At 39.6% G+C, this 16,914-nt stretch overlaps 2 protein-coding genes across 5 annotated transcripts; one reads left to right on the top strand and one right to left on the bottom strand.

Annotated features, from left to right (window-relative positions):
* Window positions 1-3,018: 3,018 nt before the first annotated feature.
* LOC139935207 (peptide deformylase, mitochondrial-like) lies at window positions 3,019-7,104 on the bottom strand. 4 transcript variants are annotated; one of them, XM_071929690.1, is made up of 4 exons: window positions 6,992-7,104; window positions 5,240-5,820; window positions 4,677-4,836; window positions 3,019-3,767 (listed from the first exon to the last, which is right to left on the bottom strand). In XM_071929690.1, exons 2-4 carry the CDS (start codon window positions 5,708-5,710, stop codon window positions 3,607-3,609), a joined length of 792 nt encoding a protein of 263 aa, XP_071785791.1. In that variant the 5' UTR covers window positions 5,711-5,820; window positions 6,992-7,104; the 3' UTR covers window positions 3,019-3,606. The 4 variants fall into 4 exon arrangements, with proteins under 4 accessions (XP_071785791.1, XP_071785792.1, XP_071785793.1 ...); XM_071929691.1 differs by lacking the exon at window positions 6,992-7,104 and adding an exon at window positions 6,818-6,945; XM_071929692.1 differs by lacking the exon at window positions 6,992-7,104 and adding an exon at window positions 6,359-6,571.
* A 5-nt stretch (window positions 7,105-7,109) lies between these two features.
* On the top strand, window positions 7,110-16,913 carry LOC139935206 (3-dehydrosphinganine reductase-like). The gene is made up of 10 exons (XM_071929689.1): window positions 7,110-7,317; window positions 8,814-8,903; window positions 9,564-9,623; window positions 10,088-10,153; window positions 11,554-11,649; window positions 12,190-12,381; window positions 12,923-13,006; window positions 13,250-13,333; window positions 14,565-14,666; window positions 15,325-16,913. Exons 1-10 carry the CDS (start codon window positions 7,195-7,197, stop codon window positions 15,430-15,432), a joined length of 1,005 nt encoding a protein of 334 aa, XP_071785790.1. The 5' UTR covers window positions 7,110-7,194; the 3' UTR covers window positions 15,433-16,913.
* Window position 16,914: the final 1 nt, after the last annotated feature.

Genomic DNA, 16,914 nt, shown 5'->3' with positions numbered 1-16,914 from the left:
TAGGTACGTTCGATTAGCTTCCCTGGGTCGAGCCCGCGGTCTGCCCCCGGTGCGTTCGAAAAGCTTTGAAGTCATTCCAGGGGCTCACCCGGGTCATCCCCATGTGCACTGCTTGTGGAGTGGGTCACTTGGGGGAAGGCCCCATCAGGTGCATGACGTCACCACGAGAGGGTAAGTGTGATCGTTCGATAGCTTTTGTGTCAGGGGCTCATCCGAGTGAACACTGCGGGTAGACCCAGGGAAGCCAATCGAACGCACCCTATGTGAAATGAATATAGGTCATAGGTGAATGTACACGCTGGCTTGGGGCCGGTGTCTGCCTGGCGTTATCACGGGCCTGAACGTCTGACGTCATTCTTCGAGGCTCGTGAATAACGCCAGAGAACGGCCTCAACAGATTGCAAAACCGGCGTGTAGTTTGACCTCTGACCTCGGTCATTTCAGATTATAGTAAGCAGTCAAAATCCATTGCGGACTTAAATTGTATTCTACTTTTACAACATCTTTCTACCCATATGCATTTTATAAAAAACGGTTACAAAGGCAACGTGTTCATTTAAAGCAGTGGCTATTTGGGCATCTATGGGTGTGTTCGTTTAGCTTCCCTGGGTCTACCCCGCGGTGCTCACTTGGGTGAGCCCCTGACAAGAGCCAAACGAACGACCACTCACCGCTCTCGTAGTGACGTCGCTAATACCTGGAGCCAGCCCCAAGTGACCCACTCCACAAGAAGGGCACTGGGGGCTGACCTGGCCGAGCCCCTGGAATGACGTCAAAAGCTATTCGAACGCACCATGGCAGACCGGGGATGACCCAGGGAAGCTAAACGAACGCACCCTATGTCACAGCACGTATCAAACGACATCATTGTATAGAATGGAATCACTGCATCTAGCGGGATAAAGACAGGGGCCCAGTCTACGATCGGGCGAGTTGTGTAGAGTTGTTATACCGCCCTCTACTGATCAGTGAGAACATGGAGGGAAAGTTCATCCATGGTGAGACAAAACAAATCATGAAACGTACAAATCAGTTTTTTCTAATGTCCCAGTGGTTAAAGCCTAAACACCAAATGTTGGCGACGAAGATGAAAGGATAAACTGTCAAGCAAGCTAGGGTGAGTTGCCGAAGATTTATTGGCATTTTGAGCTCTGATAAAAAATCATCTGGACTGGTGAATTAAAGAGGACGTAATCAAAGCAAAACCGTTTGTTGTCAAGAAAAGACTTTGAAGGTAAAGGAAACTTTTAGTCTTCTTTTTAAGACCTTCCTTGGTCGAATTTTGAGAATTTGTTGAGAAATTCAAATAACGATGCTATGATTATCATTCAAGCAGTTTTGCAATGACATTTTGCAGTGCATTCAAGGAGAGACATTTAAAGGATGCATCAATTCAACCTGTTAGGTTTTTACTCAAAAGGAATTCTTGTTTAGAAGCATCTCAGCTAGAAGAAAATTCATTTGTTTTCCTTAATCTAAAGGGGGGGGTAATGTAGAGTTGTTATACCGCCCTCTACTGATTATATGTGCTTAGTTTCTACTCCAATTCAAGATGTCTGAACAGTGATAATAAAAAAATCATGAACGCACAAAAAATCAGTCTTTCTAGTGTCTCAGTGGTTAAGCTTAAACACTGTATTTGGCTGTAACGGTTGCTAAATATATAATCATAACACACCTATTGGTTGTGGATAGGGTCACTTGGGGCTGGCCCGAGGTGCACTGACGTCACCACGGGAAGGCTCACGTGGTGACGTGTCTGGGGGTTTTTCCTGGTTCGAGGACGAACGTTGGGGTAATTGTGTGCCCACGTTTGTCCTGGAAAAAAATAAAATACGCCACATTGGGGTCGACCCAGGGAAGCTAAACGAATGCACCCATTAATACATACATAACATTCTTCGTGAGCACAGGCCTTCTCGATCTGCCGGCTCCAAGTCTACTTTTCTCTGGCAGGACCGAAGGAATGGAACAAATTACCTTAACTCACCATGGAATCATCTTCAACTGCCATCTAATTTTGTCTTCAAGAACTAAAAACCTACTTTTTCAGTCATCGTTGTCATTAATTCTTTGTTGTTTTGTTTTTCTTGTTTCCTTGTATTGTTCTTGTTGACCTTTGCGCTTACAGCGCGTTGATCTTTGTAAAGGCACTTATTACTAGTAGTAGTAACCAGTAACTAACTATGTCGTCCAGCATTCTCCTGAAGACGATCAGAGTATGGTCAATGGTCAAAACCAAAGATTATATAGCGACGCAAGTCGCAAGATGCGGAACTCGGGCTAGAATGTGAAATCCCACTGGACACCATTTCGGCAAGTAACTCTTTTGATACAATAGACCTGCGCAGATTAGTACAGACAATGACCATTCCTATCAATGGGAAACAAAACATTAACTTGCTGAAACGGCGCCCATGCGTATTTCACGTTCCAACAATAAATGAAGCTTCAGTTCCGCATCTGGCGCCTTGCGGCGCTCTATAATCTTTGGTCAAAACGTCAAGTCGTTTTATGGCATATAGGCCTAATGCTCATGTCATGTGACCAAAGAAAATGTAATATGAGGCATGCCCAGAGGGGGAGAAGGCAATTGTCAAAGACCAGTCTTCTCTCGATCATGGTGTATCTCAACATAAGCCTATGCACAAAATAACAAACCTGTGAAAAACATTGAGCTGACAATTGGTCGTAGTGCGATAAATAATAATGGAAGAAAAAACATCCTTATCGCACTATGTGTGCTTTCATGCTTGATTTCGGACTTCAAAATCTAATTCTGAGGTCTCGCAAATTCAAATATTTTAGTGAAAAATTAATTCTTTCTTGAAAACTACGTTACTTCAGAGGGAGCCGTTTCTCACAATGAGTAATTATACCAATAGTGTCCAGTGCAAATCACAATGGAGTCAAGGCCAGGATACCACAGTTTCTCACAGAGTATTTGACGTAATCTTCCCTGCATCTTTAAAAGACCTTCATATATAATGAGAAGTCACAATATGTACAGTGATGAACTAGAAGCATTCTCAAGTAGCCTTCCGTTTTATTCATTCTTTTTTGTATGTAATAACAGTAGGCTAATAAAGAAAGTCAAGTTAAAAATAGAGGGCGATATTGCGTGAAACGAGCCTGGAATTGTGACGTCAGACGTTCAGGCTACGATAATTATTCGCTCGGCCCCAGCGGTCCTGGATAGATGGGCTAATCGCTTGCACAGATTCTTGTTCAGGAAGTACGTCATGCGTACAGTGCATATAAATATGGTGCAGTGTGAGTGTGATGCATGATGGCACTGCGCATTATTAAACTAATGACTGTGCATGATACGTTTGCCCATCCCAGGGCCTTTGGTTAAAGCAATGTGCTGGGGACGAGCGAACAAACTGGCTTGCTTATGCATATTAACTGCCAAGAGGTGGCGCCCTTTTCAAAGCACAAACGGAGTCAATCCAGAATAGCACCGTTTCTCAGAGTCTTTGATATAATCTGCACAGCATCTTTAATACAAGACTTGCAGTCCAGAGGCGTTAATATCTCTCGAAACATCGACATTTATAGTTTATTATTATCTTTTCATAAAAATCGAAAAGAAAAGTATTATGATTATTTTAAATTCCACTTTGGCCATTCCTTGTCCAGGAAAGTAAGAGGGTCCATCGTGTCAATAAAGAGTTTTCCGCGTAGATGGTCTACTTCGTGTTGAATGATTCTAGCGGCATAGCCAGTGGTTCGCCACGAAACCTCTTCCCCTTTCTCATTCAATCCTGGATAACAACACCAACAAGAACATAATAAATGAGCAGGCCTGTATGCTTCGCTTTTGAAAGTGCAAGGGAACCAAGGCATTGTCTCCTTGTTTAAGGAGGAAATTGCTATGAGAAAATTGTAAATTTCTGAGTGCAAGAGCATTTCATGGGCACCGAGGCAATGACCATATGGCACTGGGGCAATCACCTTCGTTGCCTCCATGAAGTATTAGGTCTAAATGGGTATGTCAGGGGTGAGAGTAAAATGCTGGGAAAATAGTCTGAAACTTGGATCTGGATCAATGCAGGTTCTTTGAAATGATGAGAATTTTCAAATTTTGTTAACTTAAGGAGTTACAGAAAACGAGAAAACGGCGTCCCAGTGCTAGAGATGTAGATCAAAGAGCAGAAATCACAAGTGAAAGAACGCTTTGTACATGTACACAACACCAGTGAAACATTCAAATACAAGCAATTTTTAAAAGATAACAATCAGAAACAGTCGCCCAAAATTATGAACAATTATTTTGTAAAGCATTTGAAAGATTAAAAAGAGAAATATAGTGGCAATGATGCATCAACAGAAACAGGTGTAATTTTGATCCATTAATCGTTGTCTGCTCAGAGCTATACGTATAAGGTCATCAATGGCAATTTCCTATACGAAATTATCAAAAGGTCCTTTATGAAAAATGCATACAAATGTACAAACGAACAAAAATAGTCAACATAAAAATAAAAACATTTGGTTCCTTTAAAATGGTTCGTTTTGCTTAACAAATACTTTGACGACCATTCGTGATCAATAAACCCATATTAACAGCAGCTCCAAAATATCCAGACAACTTGCACTAAGGATCTTAAATAGTTCTGAGCAGCCGCAATATTACAACCCAAACCAGTCACATTCTAAACAGTTGAACAAACCTGTTATTTGAACACCATAGGCCCGAGGTACGCAAGCGTCGTATCCGCAAAGACTCATACAGCCTTCTAGAAAGGTCACGACCCTTGGGTCAATGACCTTGACTACCGGATTGATGAACACCTTCAGAGGGAAGACTTTACATTCTCGTGCTTTTAGAACCTACAAAGAGTTGAACAAAATAAATTTTTTTAAAATACTTTGTTTGTGAAAACTGAGTAAGCTGAGCTGAATTGCGAAGGACTTGGCTACAATGTGGTCGAAGGCGCCTTTTGCCTTTTGACATCTTGTCACATCAACCACATAGACCACAGACCAAAGCCAGGGAACCAATGTTCTCCCATGCCTTCCCCACTGAGCTATCTATGGGCATTTTCAAATCCACGGTTTCAGCTTTTGATTCGGCTTCATGCTCTGTGCTTTCGTCTGAAGTCCTGAGCACATTTGTAAAGCAGGCACAATATTGTCAAAACAACCGCAGGACCAAGCTAGCCTTAGCTGAATCTTGAGCTGAATCTGTGGTTTTGAAAAGTTTCCATAACATTTCCAAAAAGTGTCATCTCACCTCCTCGTCAAACCACTTCAAGTGTCTCTTCGTTAATTCCATAACGATGATTTGTTTGGCGACGCCCACCTGGGGCGCGGCACAACCGACAGCTCTAACCTTCCTCATCTGTTTCACCATCGTCCTGATAACGTTCTGTATCTCTGCTGATTTGATCTGCCGAGGGTCGACGGGTGAACTTTGACCCCGGAGTATCGGGTCACCAACTTGGCAGATGTGATCATAGGGTGGGACCTTCATCTTGGGTCTTCTCAAGAGACTACGAATCTGCCGAAGAATTTGTTTGCCGAGTGTTTCCTCAACAATCACTCTGCTTGCGAATGTTCTCCTTTGCTCAGAAACGTTTAGTTCAATAGGCTTTTGAAGCCTTCTTGTCTCCTGGGCACATATTGGTCTAAGATACTGAGCACTTCTTGTGTTCAATGATGGGCGTACATTTAACAATGCACTGATTCTAACACAAACAGCCATAGTTGGTAAGAAAGAGCACACATCCAAGGGCAAGGCCTTATCTTTTTCAATTAGAGTTTAATCTTGAAGTTTGAAGGTTGAGTACTTCCCATCACATTCATCAGATCATGCTGGATAAAGAAAAAGAATCAATAAACTATGTCATGATGTCACTGTCCGGTATGATGTACAGATAAATAGAGATTCACAGTTTAAAGTCATTTAGCCTTTGAGAAAGACTCTGCTAGAGTCGAAACATCAGGCCATTAAATATTTTTTGCATCAGTATCAAGAGAGGGCGCTGTTGAACCCCCACAACCCACACAAAGGTAAGTCGTGCATGGCAACATACACTGCATAGCAAACTGCCCCATCCTATTCCCCACAACGCATTGCGGTTCTGAATCGCGATAAACCTTATTGAAATTCTACTCTACCTCTAGCCTAGGTAGGCTACATTACATACCAGCTAGTTATAAAAACCCTGAGAAAGCATGGAGGTAGTTCTACTTCCCTTTATCCATGCTTTATCATATCTCATATCTGCCATGTGATTAGCCCCATAAATCGGTCCAATCCACTTCGTATCCTTGGCCCCAGCACCACTGATATCAAAACCTTTCGCTTCCTTGAAAAACCATCTGCAACGTTCTGCATCATGAAACTTACCGATCTAATGTGATCAATGTTGATCGTGCTTCTGATTTGTGGTGTGCATGGGTCTGTCCTTGCTCTAGTCTATGGTCCTACCAGACGTACCCTACAGTCCAGACATGTCGATACACTGCATAGCAAACTGCCCCAACTTATTACCCACAATGCATTGCGGTTCTGAATTGCGATAAACCTTATTGAAATTCTACTCCTAGACTCCTAGCCTAGGGGAGTGGCTACATGCATGGAGGTAGGCCTAGTTCTACTTCCCTATAGTAATATATAATATTTCATTATCTGCCATGTGAACGGTGATCGTGCTTCATATTTGTGGTGTGGGCCCTACAGACGAACCCTACAGACATGATGACAGTAGAGTAGTTGCGTCTCGATAGCGAGACCCTCCTGCCCTGAGAGCCCGGGGATTACGAAACTCTGTGCACAAAACGGAGCGAAATTTGGTTCACCACGTACAATTTCGACACATGTTGACAGACTAGTCACCAGGTTTTCCCTTTTATACCACTTTCAATAATCATGACACAAATTCTATGCGCACAAACTTGATCCTGAATGTCTCACGAATCCATTCATAACACTCATAACACCACTGAGGAAACATTTTTTTTAAAAGGGACAAACACTTACCAGAGACCGGAGTGAACGGCAAACTTCCCAAGATTGGATTGTGAACCTTGTCGGCAGAGGGCGGATGCTTCGGATAGAAGAACACTTGAGGGCGCTATTTATAGAGGCCTGGGCGCGGGCGTTGTGTCTCTGTGTGTCCTGAGGATCGAGAGAAACGCAACGTTTTCATTTTAGTTTTTGTTGCTAACTTCAAGTTATTTAATATGGAATTATCTATATTGCTGTGCATAGCTGTAGTTGTTTTTGTGCTGTGTCTGTTTGGTCTCTTTTGGTTATCCTCGTCCATTCAACCGCCATTGCTGGAGCTGAAACAAGCCCATGTTATTGTGAGTAAAAACAAAACAAAAAACGTTCTTCTTCATTCAATTCAAGACATAGTTCATGAGTCAATTAATTTTGTACACCGCTATCTATGGATCATGGATGGTATGACCTTTTTCTATACATTCAATTTTATGATTACAGCCTCAAAAAGTTCTACTAGGTAGGATCTAATTACTCCTTGAACTATGAGCTTTGAATAATCTCACGCATAGCTGGCCTCTGGACTAGGCATCTCAGCTAAGTCTACATTTTAAAGATAAAATATCATATCATAGATTGGTTTCTTATCTCCTGAAACCAAACATTACTGGTCTGAAATGGGGGAAAACGGATTTGTATGAAGTGTGTGTGCTTCAAGGGCCGTGGGGTGTTTTACTTTCATGCCTTTGGTATCTCTAGATTTTAATATAGTAGCCATAATGCCTTAGGACAAAAATGTCATTAAATTTGTTAAGTTGTAATTGAATAATATTTTTGATTTATTTTGCACGCCATACTAGCTTCTGAATATTCAATAAAATACCAACCAATGAAAGGTGTGAAAACATATGACATTGCTCCAATGTCGTGCATGCATAAGCACTGTTAATGGCAGACTGTCGCTCGCAACGTAAAACCAAAAATTGTAAATTTTTAACACACCACAAAGTGTTGTGTTATTGTTAAAGAATTGGATAGATGATTTGAAAAAAAAACTTTCAGTTTTTGATTGTGAACAATTTTTCTGTTATCCTACTGAAAACACATGACACCAGGATATAAATTATATATGATCCCTTATGATCCCCCCCCTCCCCCGACATTGAGTTTTGGTAACGCAAATCTTTTATCTCGCCAAAATTAGGCTCTATGTGTCCTTTGAACTCTCATTGGCCATGTGGGCGGCAGAAAATCAACTCCCCAATCTCAAAATTTGTTATAATATGCTATATAGGCCCCCTACAGCCTACTCCTTTTTTCTAAATTTGTCATCAGTTAGTTAGTATGGTAATGTCATGACAAATACTTTTTTAAGACAGTGGACACTATTGCCATTGGTAACTGTCAAAGACTAGTCTTCACAGTTGGTGTATCTCAACATATGGATTTAAAATAACAAACCTGTGAAAACTTGAGCTCAATCGGTAGTCGAAGTTGCGAGATAATAATCAAAGAAAAAAACACCCTTGTCACACGAATTTGTGTGCTTTCAGATGCTTGATTTCAAGACCTCAAGTTCTAAATTTCTGAGGTCTCAAAATCAAATTTGTGAAAAATTACTTCTTTCTCGAAAAATATGTCACTTTAGAGGGAGCCGTTTCTCACAATGTTTTATACTATCAACCTCTCCCCATCTCTTGTAATCAACTTCAATTCAAGTAAGGTTTTTGCTAATAAATATTTTGAGTAATATTACCAATAGTGACAGCCAAACAGTGCCCCAGTAACTGGGTCTGAATTCGTAGGTGTTAGAATATAATGCGATAATTCAAATATTTGCTTGATATTTTGTTGATAGATAACTGGTGGATCAAGCGGTATAGGGAAAGCAGTTGCTGCCGAGGTGTTAAAACAAGGAGCAAGTGTCACACTCCTAGCCAGGAATGAAGTAAGAAAACTTACAGCCTATTTCCCCTGTAAAGTATGGGGAGTTAAGTGCAAGTCAGCTAGCACTGGTGGCGAAAATACTCAAAACAAATCACAAATCAAATACTGTCACGTTTTACTAAATAAGCTTGTAAATTTTGATGTTTTCTTTTCTATTGTACTTAAGATTATTCTTTAAATTTTTACTGGAATTTTAACAGGCTGGTCGTGGAGAGAGAGCCCAACATATATCTGTATCTGTATTGTTGAGCCGACAAAAAAAATGTCTAAAGACACATCAAACCAGCTTTGCGCATTGTGCGGATGGGATGGCTTAATTTTTGAAGTGCTTAAGCGAGAGTGTCTTTGAAGATATCTAATGAGTTGCTGGAAATCACACTACCGGGTAAGGCGTTCCAGTCCTTGATGGTGGCCGGAAATAAACTGTTGCCAGAGATTTTGGTTGAGTGACGAAGTTGATGAAATTGGAGATTGTGTTTTCTGGAGGGTCGAGTGGAATGTTGAGCAAAGTCTTGAAGAGGGATTTCAACTAAGTTATTAACAAATTATTTTTATTCACACATTTCAGAGTACACATTTTGTAAACAAATTTTTGTAAACAGTTACAAAAGACCTCGTCCAGTTATAACAAAAATCATGTGACTTCTTGTTTGTTTTACAGGCAAGGTTGCAGCAAGCACAGCAAGAACTACAGCAGTATATCACTGATAAGACCAATCAGGTACAACAACTATTAAGTTAAGTTTTCATGCACATTGAGGTCCAAACATTGGGGAACTGGGCCCAATTTCCTAGAGCTGCTTAGCACAAAAATTTGCTTAGCAAGAAATTTCTTCCTTGATAAAAACAGGATTACCAGCCAAATTTCCATTTGTTGCAAATTGCTTGTTTCTGGTGTTCAGCTGTTGTTTGCTTATCCTGAAAATCATGTGGAAATTTTGTTTAGAACTTGAGGTCTCGAAATCAAGCATCTGAAAGCACACAACTTCGTGTGACAAGGGTGTTTTTTTCTTTCATAGTTATCTCGCAACTCCGACGACCAATCGAGCTAAAATTTTCACAGGTTTGTTTTTTTATGCATACGTTGAGATACAGCAAGTGAGAAGACTGGTCTTTGACGATTACCAATAGTGTCCACTGGCTTTAAATTCAATGCAAATGTTAAACATTTTGGTTTTATTTCAGAGAATTCTTTGCATTCCAGTCGATGTCTGTCGTGAATATTCAGCAGTTGAAGCTGCCATTAAAAAGGTATGAGTAACTATAACAACAAACCAACAAGACTATGGAAAGTCTAATAAAATAAAATAAAACATAAAAATAACAGATGTATGTCTTTCTGTATTATAGACTGCAAGTCTTGGGCAAGTTTAAACTTTCGGGATTGGTCCCATCCATATTGTGAATTCAGTCCTTTTTTCTTTTAAAGGAAGAATTGCTGTAAAATCTTGTCACTTTCAAAACTCTTCTTGGCCTACAAGTATCTCTTGTCTGTATATCTGATCTTCTACATTAAAGACAGTGGACACTATTGGTAGTTGATTTCAAAGACTAGTCTTCACAGTTGGTGTATCTCAACATATGCATAAAATAACAAACTTGTGAAAATTTGAGCTCAATGGGTCGTCGAATTTGCAAGATAATAGTGAAAGAAAAAAACACCCTTGTCACACGAAGTTGTGTGCTTTCTGATGCTCGATTTTGAGACCTAAAATTCTAAACTTGAGGTCTCAAAATCAAATTCGTGGAAAATTACTTCTTTCTCGTAAACTATGTCACTTCAGAGGGAGCTGTTTCTCACAATGTTTAATACTATCCATCTCTCCCCATTACCCGTAATCAAGAAAAATTTTATGATGATAAATATTTTGAGTATTTACCAATAGTGTCCACTGCCTTTAAACACATTCCTGTTCATCCTCTCCGCTCTGCTGGACAATCCATACTGATTCAAACTACTTTTTTCCACTTCTGCACTTTTGTTTTGGAACGAATTACCTATTCATGTATTATTCGTCAAGCTGACTCTCTTCAGATTTTCAAAGGACTTTTAAAGACTCATTTGTTTCAATCTTTGTTTTGAAACAATTGCTTTCAGTATATATATATTTGTTTATGTTCATTGATTTTTTGGTTTTTTTCTGTTGCCCATCATAAGAGGCTCCTGCATTGTACTTCATATAAATGTATCGTATTATTATTATTACTTACATAGTCAAGTACATGTACTTGCATTCTTGAGATCAAGACGTCGTCTGATATTCAGATTTCTTCTTTACTCTTTCATCGTATGGGGTGTTGTGGCTGAGCGGTTAAGAGCTCCGAATTCAAGCTCTGCTGATTCTGTTCAGCAGAGTGTGAGTTCGAATCCTGGTCGTGACACTTGTGTCCTTGAGCAAGACACTTAACTATGATTGCTTCTCTTCACCCAGGGGTAAATGGGTACCTGTGAGGGCAGAGATGGTTCTTGTGATTGATTTAGCCGAGTAGCGCATTTGTTGCACGAGGCTGTATACTCCCCAGGGAGCTGAGATGGTTTAAGGAGTGAATTAAGGCCCAGTGACCAGGGGTAATATCTTGAAGCGCTTTGAGACACCCGTAGGGAGTGAAAAAGCGCTTTATTAAAACTTAATATTATTATTATTATGTAGGCCATAGATGTGCTTGGACCATGTGATATCCTCGTTAACTCAGCAGGAATGTCCAGAGCCTTATCCTTTGAGGACACACCCGTTGAAGACTTCAAGGTAGAACTTAAAAGCTATTATTAGAATGGTAATTGTTTAAAGGCAGTGGACACTAATGGTAGTTACTCAAAATAATTGTTAGCATTAAAACTTACTTGGTAACAAGCAATGGAGAGCTGTTGTTAGTATAAAACATTATGAGAAACGGCTCCCTCAGAAGTAACGTAGTTTTCAAGATAGAAGTAATTTTCCACAAGAATATATGAATTTGATTTTGAGACCCTAGAATTAGATTTTGAGGTCTTAAAACCAAGCATCTTAAAGCACATAACTTCGTGTGACAAGGGTTTTTTCTTCTTCCATTATTCTTCACAACTTCGTCGACAAATTGAGTTCAATTTTTCACAGGTTTGTTACTTTTTATATATGTTGAGATACACCGATTGAGAAGACTGGTCTTTGACAATTACCAATAGTGTCCAGTGTCACTAAGTCGGACTTTGTTTGAAGGAATTTTTCCTTCATCTGGGATCAGCCCTACCTCATTGTGAACTTCTTTGAAACCAATTTTCACTACACTTTTCCCCTTTTTTTCTTCAGAAAGTGATGGACGCGAACTACATTGGCTCAGTTTACCCATCGAGGGCGGTATTACCTTACATGAAGAAGCGTAGGGGTGGTAGGATAGTGTACGTGGCCTCCCAGGCAGCTCAGCTGGGTGTGTACGGATACACGGCATATGCTAGCAGCAAGTTTGCTCTCCGTGGACTGGCAGAGACACTACAGATGGAGGTAAGCAAGCAATGTTCAGCTGGGGATCGGACGTCCTAAGCAGCGCTGTAGCCACGGCAGGCCACAGTTGGTGGGCCCGCCCAGCACTGACAATTTTTTCGCCCGGCACTCGGGCTGTAAAGCAGACTAACGCCCACCTCAAAATTTACGCAGAAACTAATACAAAATTAACTGCCGATATTGATCACATCGCAAGATTAAAATGTAACGTTTTTTCCATGTTTTGTAATTTTAAATGCAACGTGTAATTCTTCTGAGCAGGAAATTTGGGAGAAAAAAATACGAACGTATTCACATGATACTTGTTTCTTGTGTTTTCATCGTGAAGTAGTCCGGCTGAATACCCATTGCTTTTATGTCTGTATGGTCGTGACACATTCTGTGTGCGCTGCTCGACATTTCTGGACTTTGCCAACTTTCAAATGAGAATGCCCACCACTAAAATTGTCCTGGCTACAACACTGATTCTAAGGCCAAAGCCAAAGCTGTCAATTCGGATGTCAATTATCCAAAATTTGTACTTTTTTGTTTCTCTGTTTAGGTCAAACCATACGGTATTTATATAACCATAAGTTTCCCACCTGACGTTGAAACACCAATGCTAGCTGAAGATAAAATAAATATGGTGAGTTTTAAAAGCCTTTTTTTTTTTCTTTTTTTTTTTTCCTGCATTTGTATGTTATTTGTGCGATTATCTATTCGAGGCTGGATTTTATTGTAATTCAGGCCTAGCAACATCTTGTGTGTATCTGTATAGTGTAAAACTCTATGGCATTTGCAAACCAGTTGTGTCTGTGCGCATTCGTGAATGTTATTAGCGCAAGCCCTGGGTGTTCATGTGGTTTTGTTTGCTTCGGTTTATTTACAGCCAAAAGAGACTGTTCTTATATCGGAGTCGTCTGGTCTTCATCAACCGGACGAAATCGCTCAAATTATTGTCAAAGACGCAAAGGTAAAGAAAACATTTCAAGTATTGCAGACACACTAATGAGTTATTCTTGTTTATCCGTAATGGTTTAATAGATGTTAAATATCACAGGCATGTTACTCGGTTGGGATTCGAACCCACGACCCTTGCAATTCTAGAGCAGTGTCTTACCAATTAGACTACCGAGATTGCCCGGTAGGTAGAGGCAGTTCGAATTCTATGTTTTGGCAGCGGGTACCGCAACGATATAATAGATGTTTTGTCTAGTTAATCCATAATGGTTTTTCCAACAGTCAACTTATTTAGCTTGATGGCATCACTAATTGAGTCTCACGATTCTGTTTCTTTCTTCAAATACTTTTATTTACTTTCTGTTGTTGTGGCTGAAAAATTATTTAGGCCTAGATTAATTATATTAATTCTTAGAGCGTCCTCAGGCTCAAATTGCATGCAGCACTCAATGGTCGTGCGTATGTGCCAATGCTAACGCTAATAGATTTGACTTTGCATTCCATATCAGTTTGAATCGATCGCATCGCATGATCAATAAGCGTCAGCGGAAACTAGTGCAACAATTTGTGTATGATTCGATTCTGTTGCATTATGTATTTTATGCTCTTAGTCCTATATAATTGGATATTCTCATTTTGGTTTTTGGTTGCATTCTCCCTAAACGCTTTGTATTCTTCGAATAAGGCGCTTTTTATGTACGGTTGTTATGACATGTATGAGCACTGAACACACGTTCACAGCTCCAGTTTTGTCTTCATCAGCCATTTCAAACTGATCTTAAATGGTCATGTGACCATCTTTCAACCAATAGGGCTGCCTAAACTGGCTAGGTTATTCACGATTGTGAGATAATGTTGTCTGCCTATAGAGTGGGAGTTTTCAGACTTTTCTTTGACTTGATTATATGTTGAACTAATATCAATTTCTCTCAATGTTGTTTATAGTACGATGATATAACTTGAATGATTCAATAAGATTATTTTTCATCAGCGTGGGAGTTTTAAGACTTTCTTGATTTAGATTCATTGCTGGTGTAGTTATCAATTTTACTCGCTGTTACTGTTTATACATGTAGTTTGCTGATATAATTTTAATGATTCAACGTGATTATTTTGTCATTAGCGTGGGAGGTTTCGGCTTCGTTGGATTAGACTAAATGTTGACCTACTAATTAAATTCTCTCACTATTACTTACAGTCCGATGATATAATTTTGATGACTTAACATTACTATTTTTCATTAGCGTGGGAGGTTCCACAGTTTCGTTGGCTTTGATGGTTTTTTCTTAGCCATCGTTTCCTGCGGTATGTCGCCCGTCACTTCACTTCTAGAGGTATTTCTGCAGGTAAGTCTGACTCTTAAAAGAACATGATGCCTTGGATCAGTCGAGTTGGTCTTTGAAAAACATTTGAAACCATTTGTTATGAAATACAAGTGTTTCTTCGCGATGTAAAAGGAAAACCGAGCAACCGAGGCCTGGTTCTTAGATAATTTACCTCAACTTCGTCTCGGTAAAATTATCAAGAACCAGGCCTCGTTGGGATTAAACCACTAGTTGAAAACCTCCTCACCACACATTGATTCCCTTATTTATGTTCCAAGGAAATTACATCGTTAACAAAAAAATGAGCTGGTTGATTTGTTTTCTTTCTGAGTTTTTTGTGGGAAATGCATAACCCTCAAGGGGTAGATTTTTTGTCTTATTTTGTGGTTTTAGAACCAAATGGTCAGCCACTTTGAAAGTGACCTTCTGTTACTGTTGGCTTTCCCTGCCAGGGTAATTTGTTTTGCTTCTAATCGTTTTTGTGTACCACCCTCACTGGAGGTTGTTTCCTACATGTGTCTGCCCGCCAAGCAATGTTCCGCAGTACTTTGCTGAGGTATTGTTTTATTGTTGGATTCTTCTTAAAAACTATCGTTTCGTTTGTCCTTATTTGCAGCTGTTCAATTTTGTTTTATTTATTTTATTTATTTTGTTTCTCCTCTCAACATTTTTTTCCTAGGTTTTCCTGATGAGCATTTTGAAGTTGACCTCGTTTTTCTTTGTGGCAAATTTCAACGGGATCGTCATGAAATGCTTCAAGGAAAGAGAAAGCCAAAAACAGAAATGATGATTTTTTTTTAAATCATTAACTTTTTCCCTTCAAATACTGGTGTACTATTTTCGATCAAGTAAATTTGTATTTTTTTATAAATACTGCGTGTACATTTTGTTACTGGGAGACTTTTCCTTAAGGTTGGGGGTCCAAACCCTACCAAGCTAATCGCTGATTTCACAATGAGTTCAATAAGTATTGTCGTCTTGTTACTGAATCACTATTTCTTCATTTGTGCAACTTGTAATCATCATAGATGTTGAACCAATGTTTGTATGAGAGAGATTGGCTGTTGCCAGCTTGATGGTTTTTTTTTCAATCAGAGTTTGAGTTCCCTTGATGGGAAGATCATCTAAACAAAGCCAAACATTTTTCTACTAAGCAGGAAACCAGTCACATTTTGTACATGTAAAAATGTGTTTTAGCTGGTGACCTAATTCTGGTAAGCATTGTTTTGTTAGGCTTGGGCAAAGCTGTCTTGACTGAAATAGTCGAAACATTGACCTTGATAGTGAAGTTAATAGCGATCAACTATAAGCTATTTTCTACCTTCCGCCCGGGTAGTTGTTAAAAAGCAGGAGAGTTCTTTTCAAAACTGAGAAGTCTCCTGAACAATCTGAAAATCTACTCTGTGGTAGTAGAATATATAGTAAGACGGTTCTCTAAAGAACAAACTTTACCTGGCAAGTAAACACACACATGGTGTTACCGCAAACCAAATATGATTCCTTACCATGCACTGCCTCAAATCCAATATGCTGTCTTGACTAGACCACTTTTTGTGCAAATGGTGAAACAAACAATGTGTCTTATTAGTGTAATCTTCTACGAAGGCAAACGGGTAATTTCTTGGACTTCATTTTCTTCTGTGTTGTATCAACATATCAAACTCCCACCCGAGTGATTTTGCCTGCAGATTTGTTTTCTCAGAAATCTGGAAAGTACTGAGTATCTGGTGCTTAAAGGCAGTGGACACTATTGGTAATTACTCAAAATAATTATTAGCATAAAACCTTACTTGGTAACAAGTAATGGGGAGCTGTTGATAGTATAAAACATTGTGAGAAACAGCTCCCTCTGAAGTAACATAGTTTTCAAGAAAGAAGTAATTTTTGACGAATTTGATTTCGAGACCTCAGAATAAGAATTTGAGGTCTCGAAATCAAGCATCTGAAAGCACACAACTTCATGTGACAACGGTGTTTTTTTCTTTCATTATTATCTCGCAACTTCGACGACCAATTGAGCTCAAATTTTCACAGGTTTGTTAATTTATGCATATGTTGAGATACACCAAATGAGAAGACTGGTCTTTGACAATTACCAATAGTGGCCAGCCGTCGATTTCACAAAGAGTTAGGACTCGTCTTATCTTAGGATTAATCTTAAGATCTGCATGCTACAGTGCAGGGTTGGGACTCGTAATAAGATTAGTCTTAAGTTAGGAAGAGTTTTGTGAAATCGACGGCAGTGTCTTTAATAGACATCAGTGTAAGG

Source organism: Asterias amurensis, chromosome 3 (assembly GCF_032118995.1).
Source record: "Asterias amurensis chromosome 3, ASM3211899v1".
Lineage (NCBI taxonomy): Eukaryota > Metazoa > Echinodermata > Asteroidea > Forcipulatida > Asteriidae > Asterias > Asterias amurensis.
Note: the sequence above shows the minus strand (reverse complement) of the source record. Positions and strands in the feature narration are given on the sequence as shown.

Excerpts from the sequence above, each read along its gene's own strand:
- LOC139935207 (XM_071929690.1), bottom strand. The coding sequence starts at position 5,710 with ATGGCTGTTTGTGTTAGAATCAGTGCATTGTTAAATGTACGCCCATCA. Across the intron at positions 4,837-5,239 it reads TGAAGTGGTTTGACGAGGAG|GTTCTAAAAGCACGAGAATG; the intron begins GTGAGATGACAC and ends AACTCTTTGTAG. Across the intron at positions 3,768-4,676 it reads CTATGGTGTTCAAATAACAG|GATTGAATGAGAAAGGGGAA; the intron begins GTTTGTTCAACT and ends GTTGTTATCCAG.
- LOC139935206 (XM_071929689.1), top strand. The coding sequence starts at position 7,195 with ATGGAATTATCTATATTGCTGTGCATAGCTGTAGTTGTTTTTGTGCTG. Across the intron at positions 9,624-10,087 it reads TCACTGATAAGACCAATCAG|AGAATTCTTTGCATTCCAGT; the intron begins GTACAACAACTA and ends GTTTTATTTCAG. Across the intron at positions 14,667-15,324 it reads TTCTAGAGGTATTTCTGCAG|GTTTTCCTGATGAGCATTTT; the intron begins GTAAGTCTGACT and ends TTTTTTTCCTAG.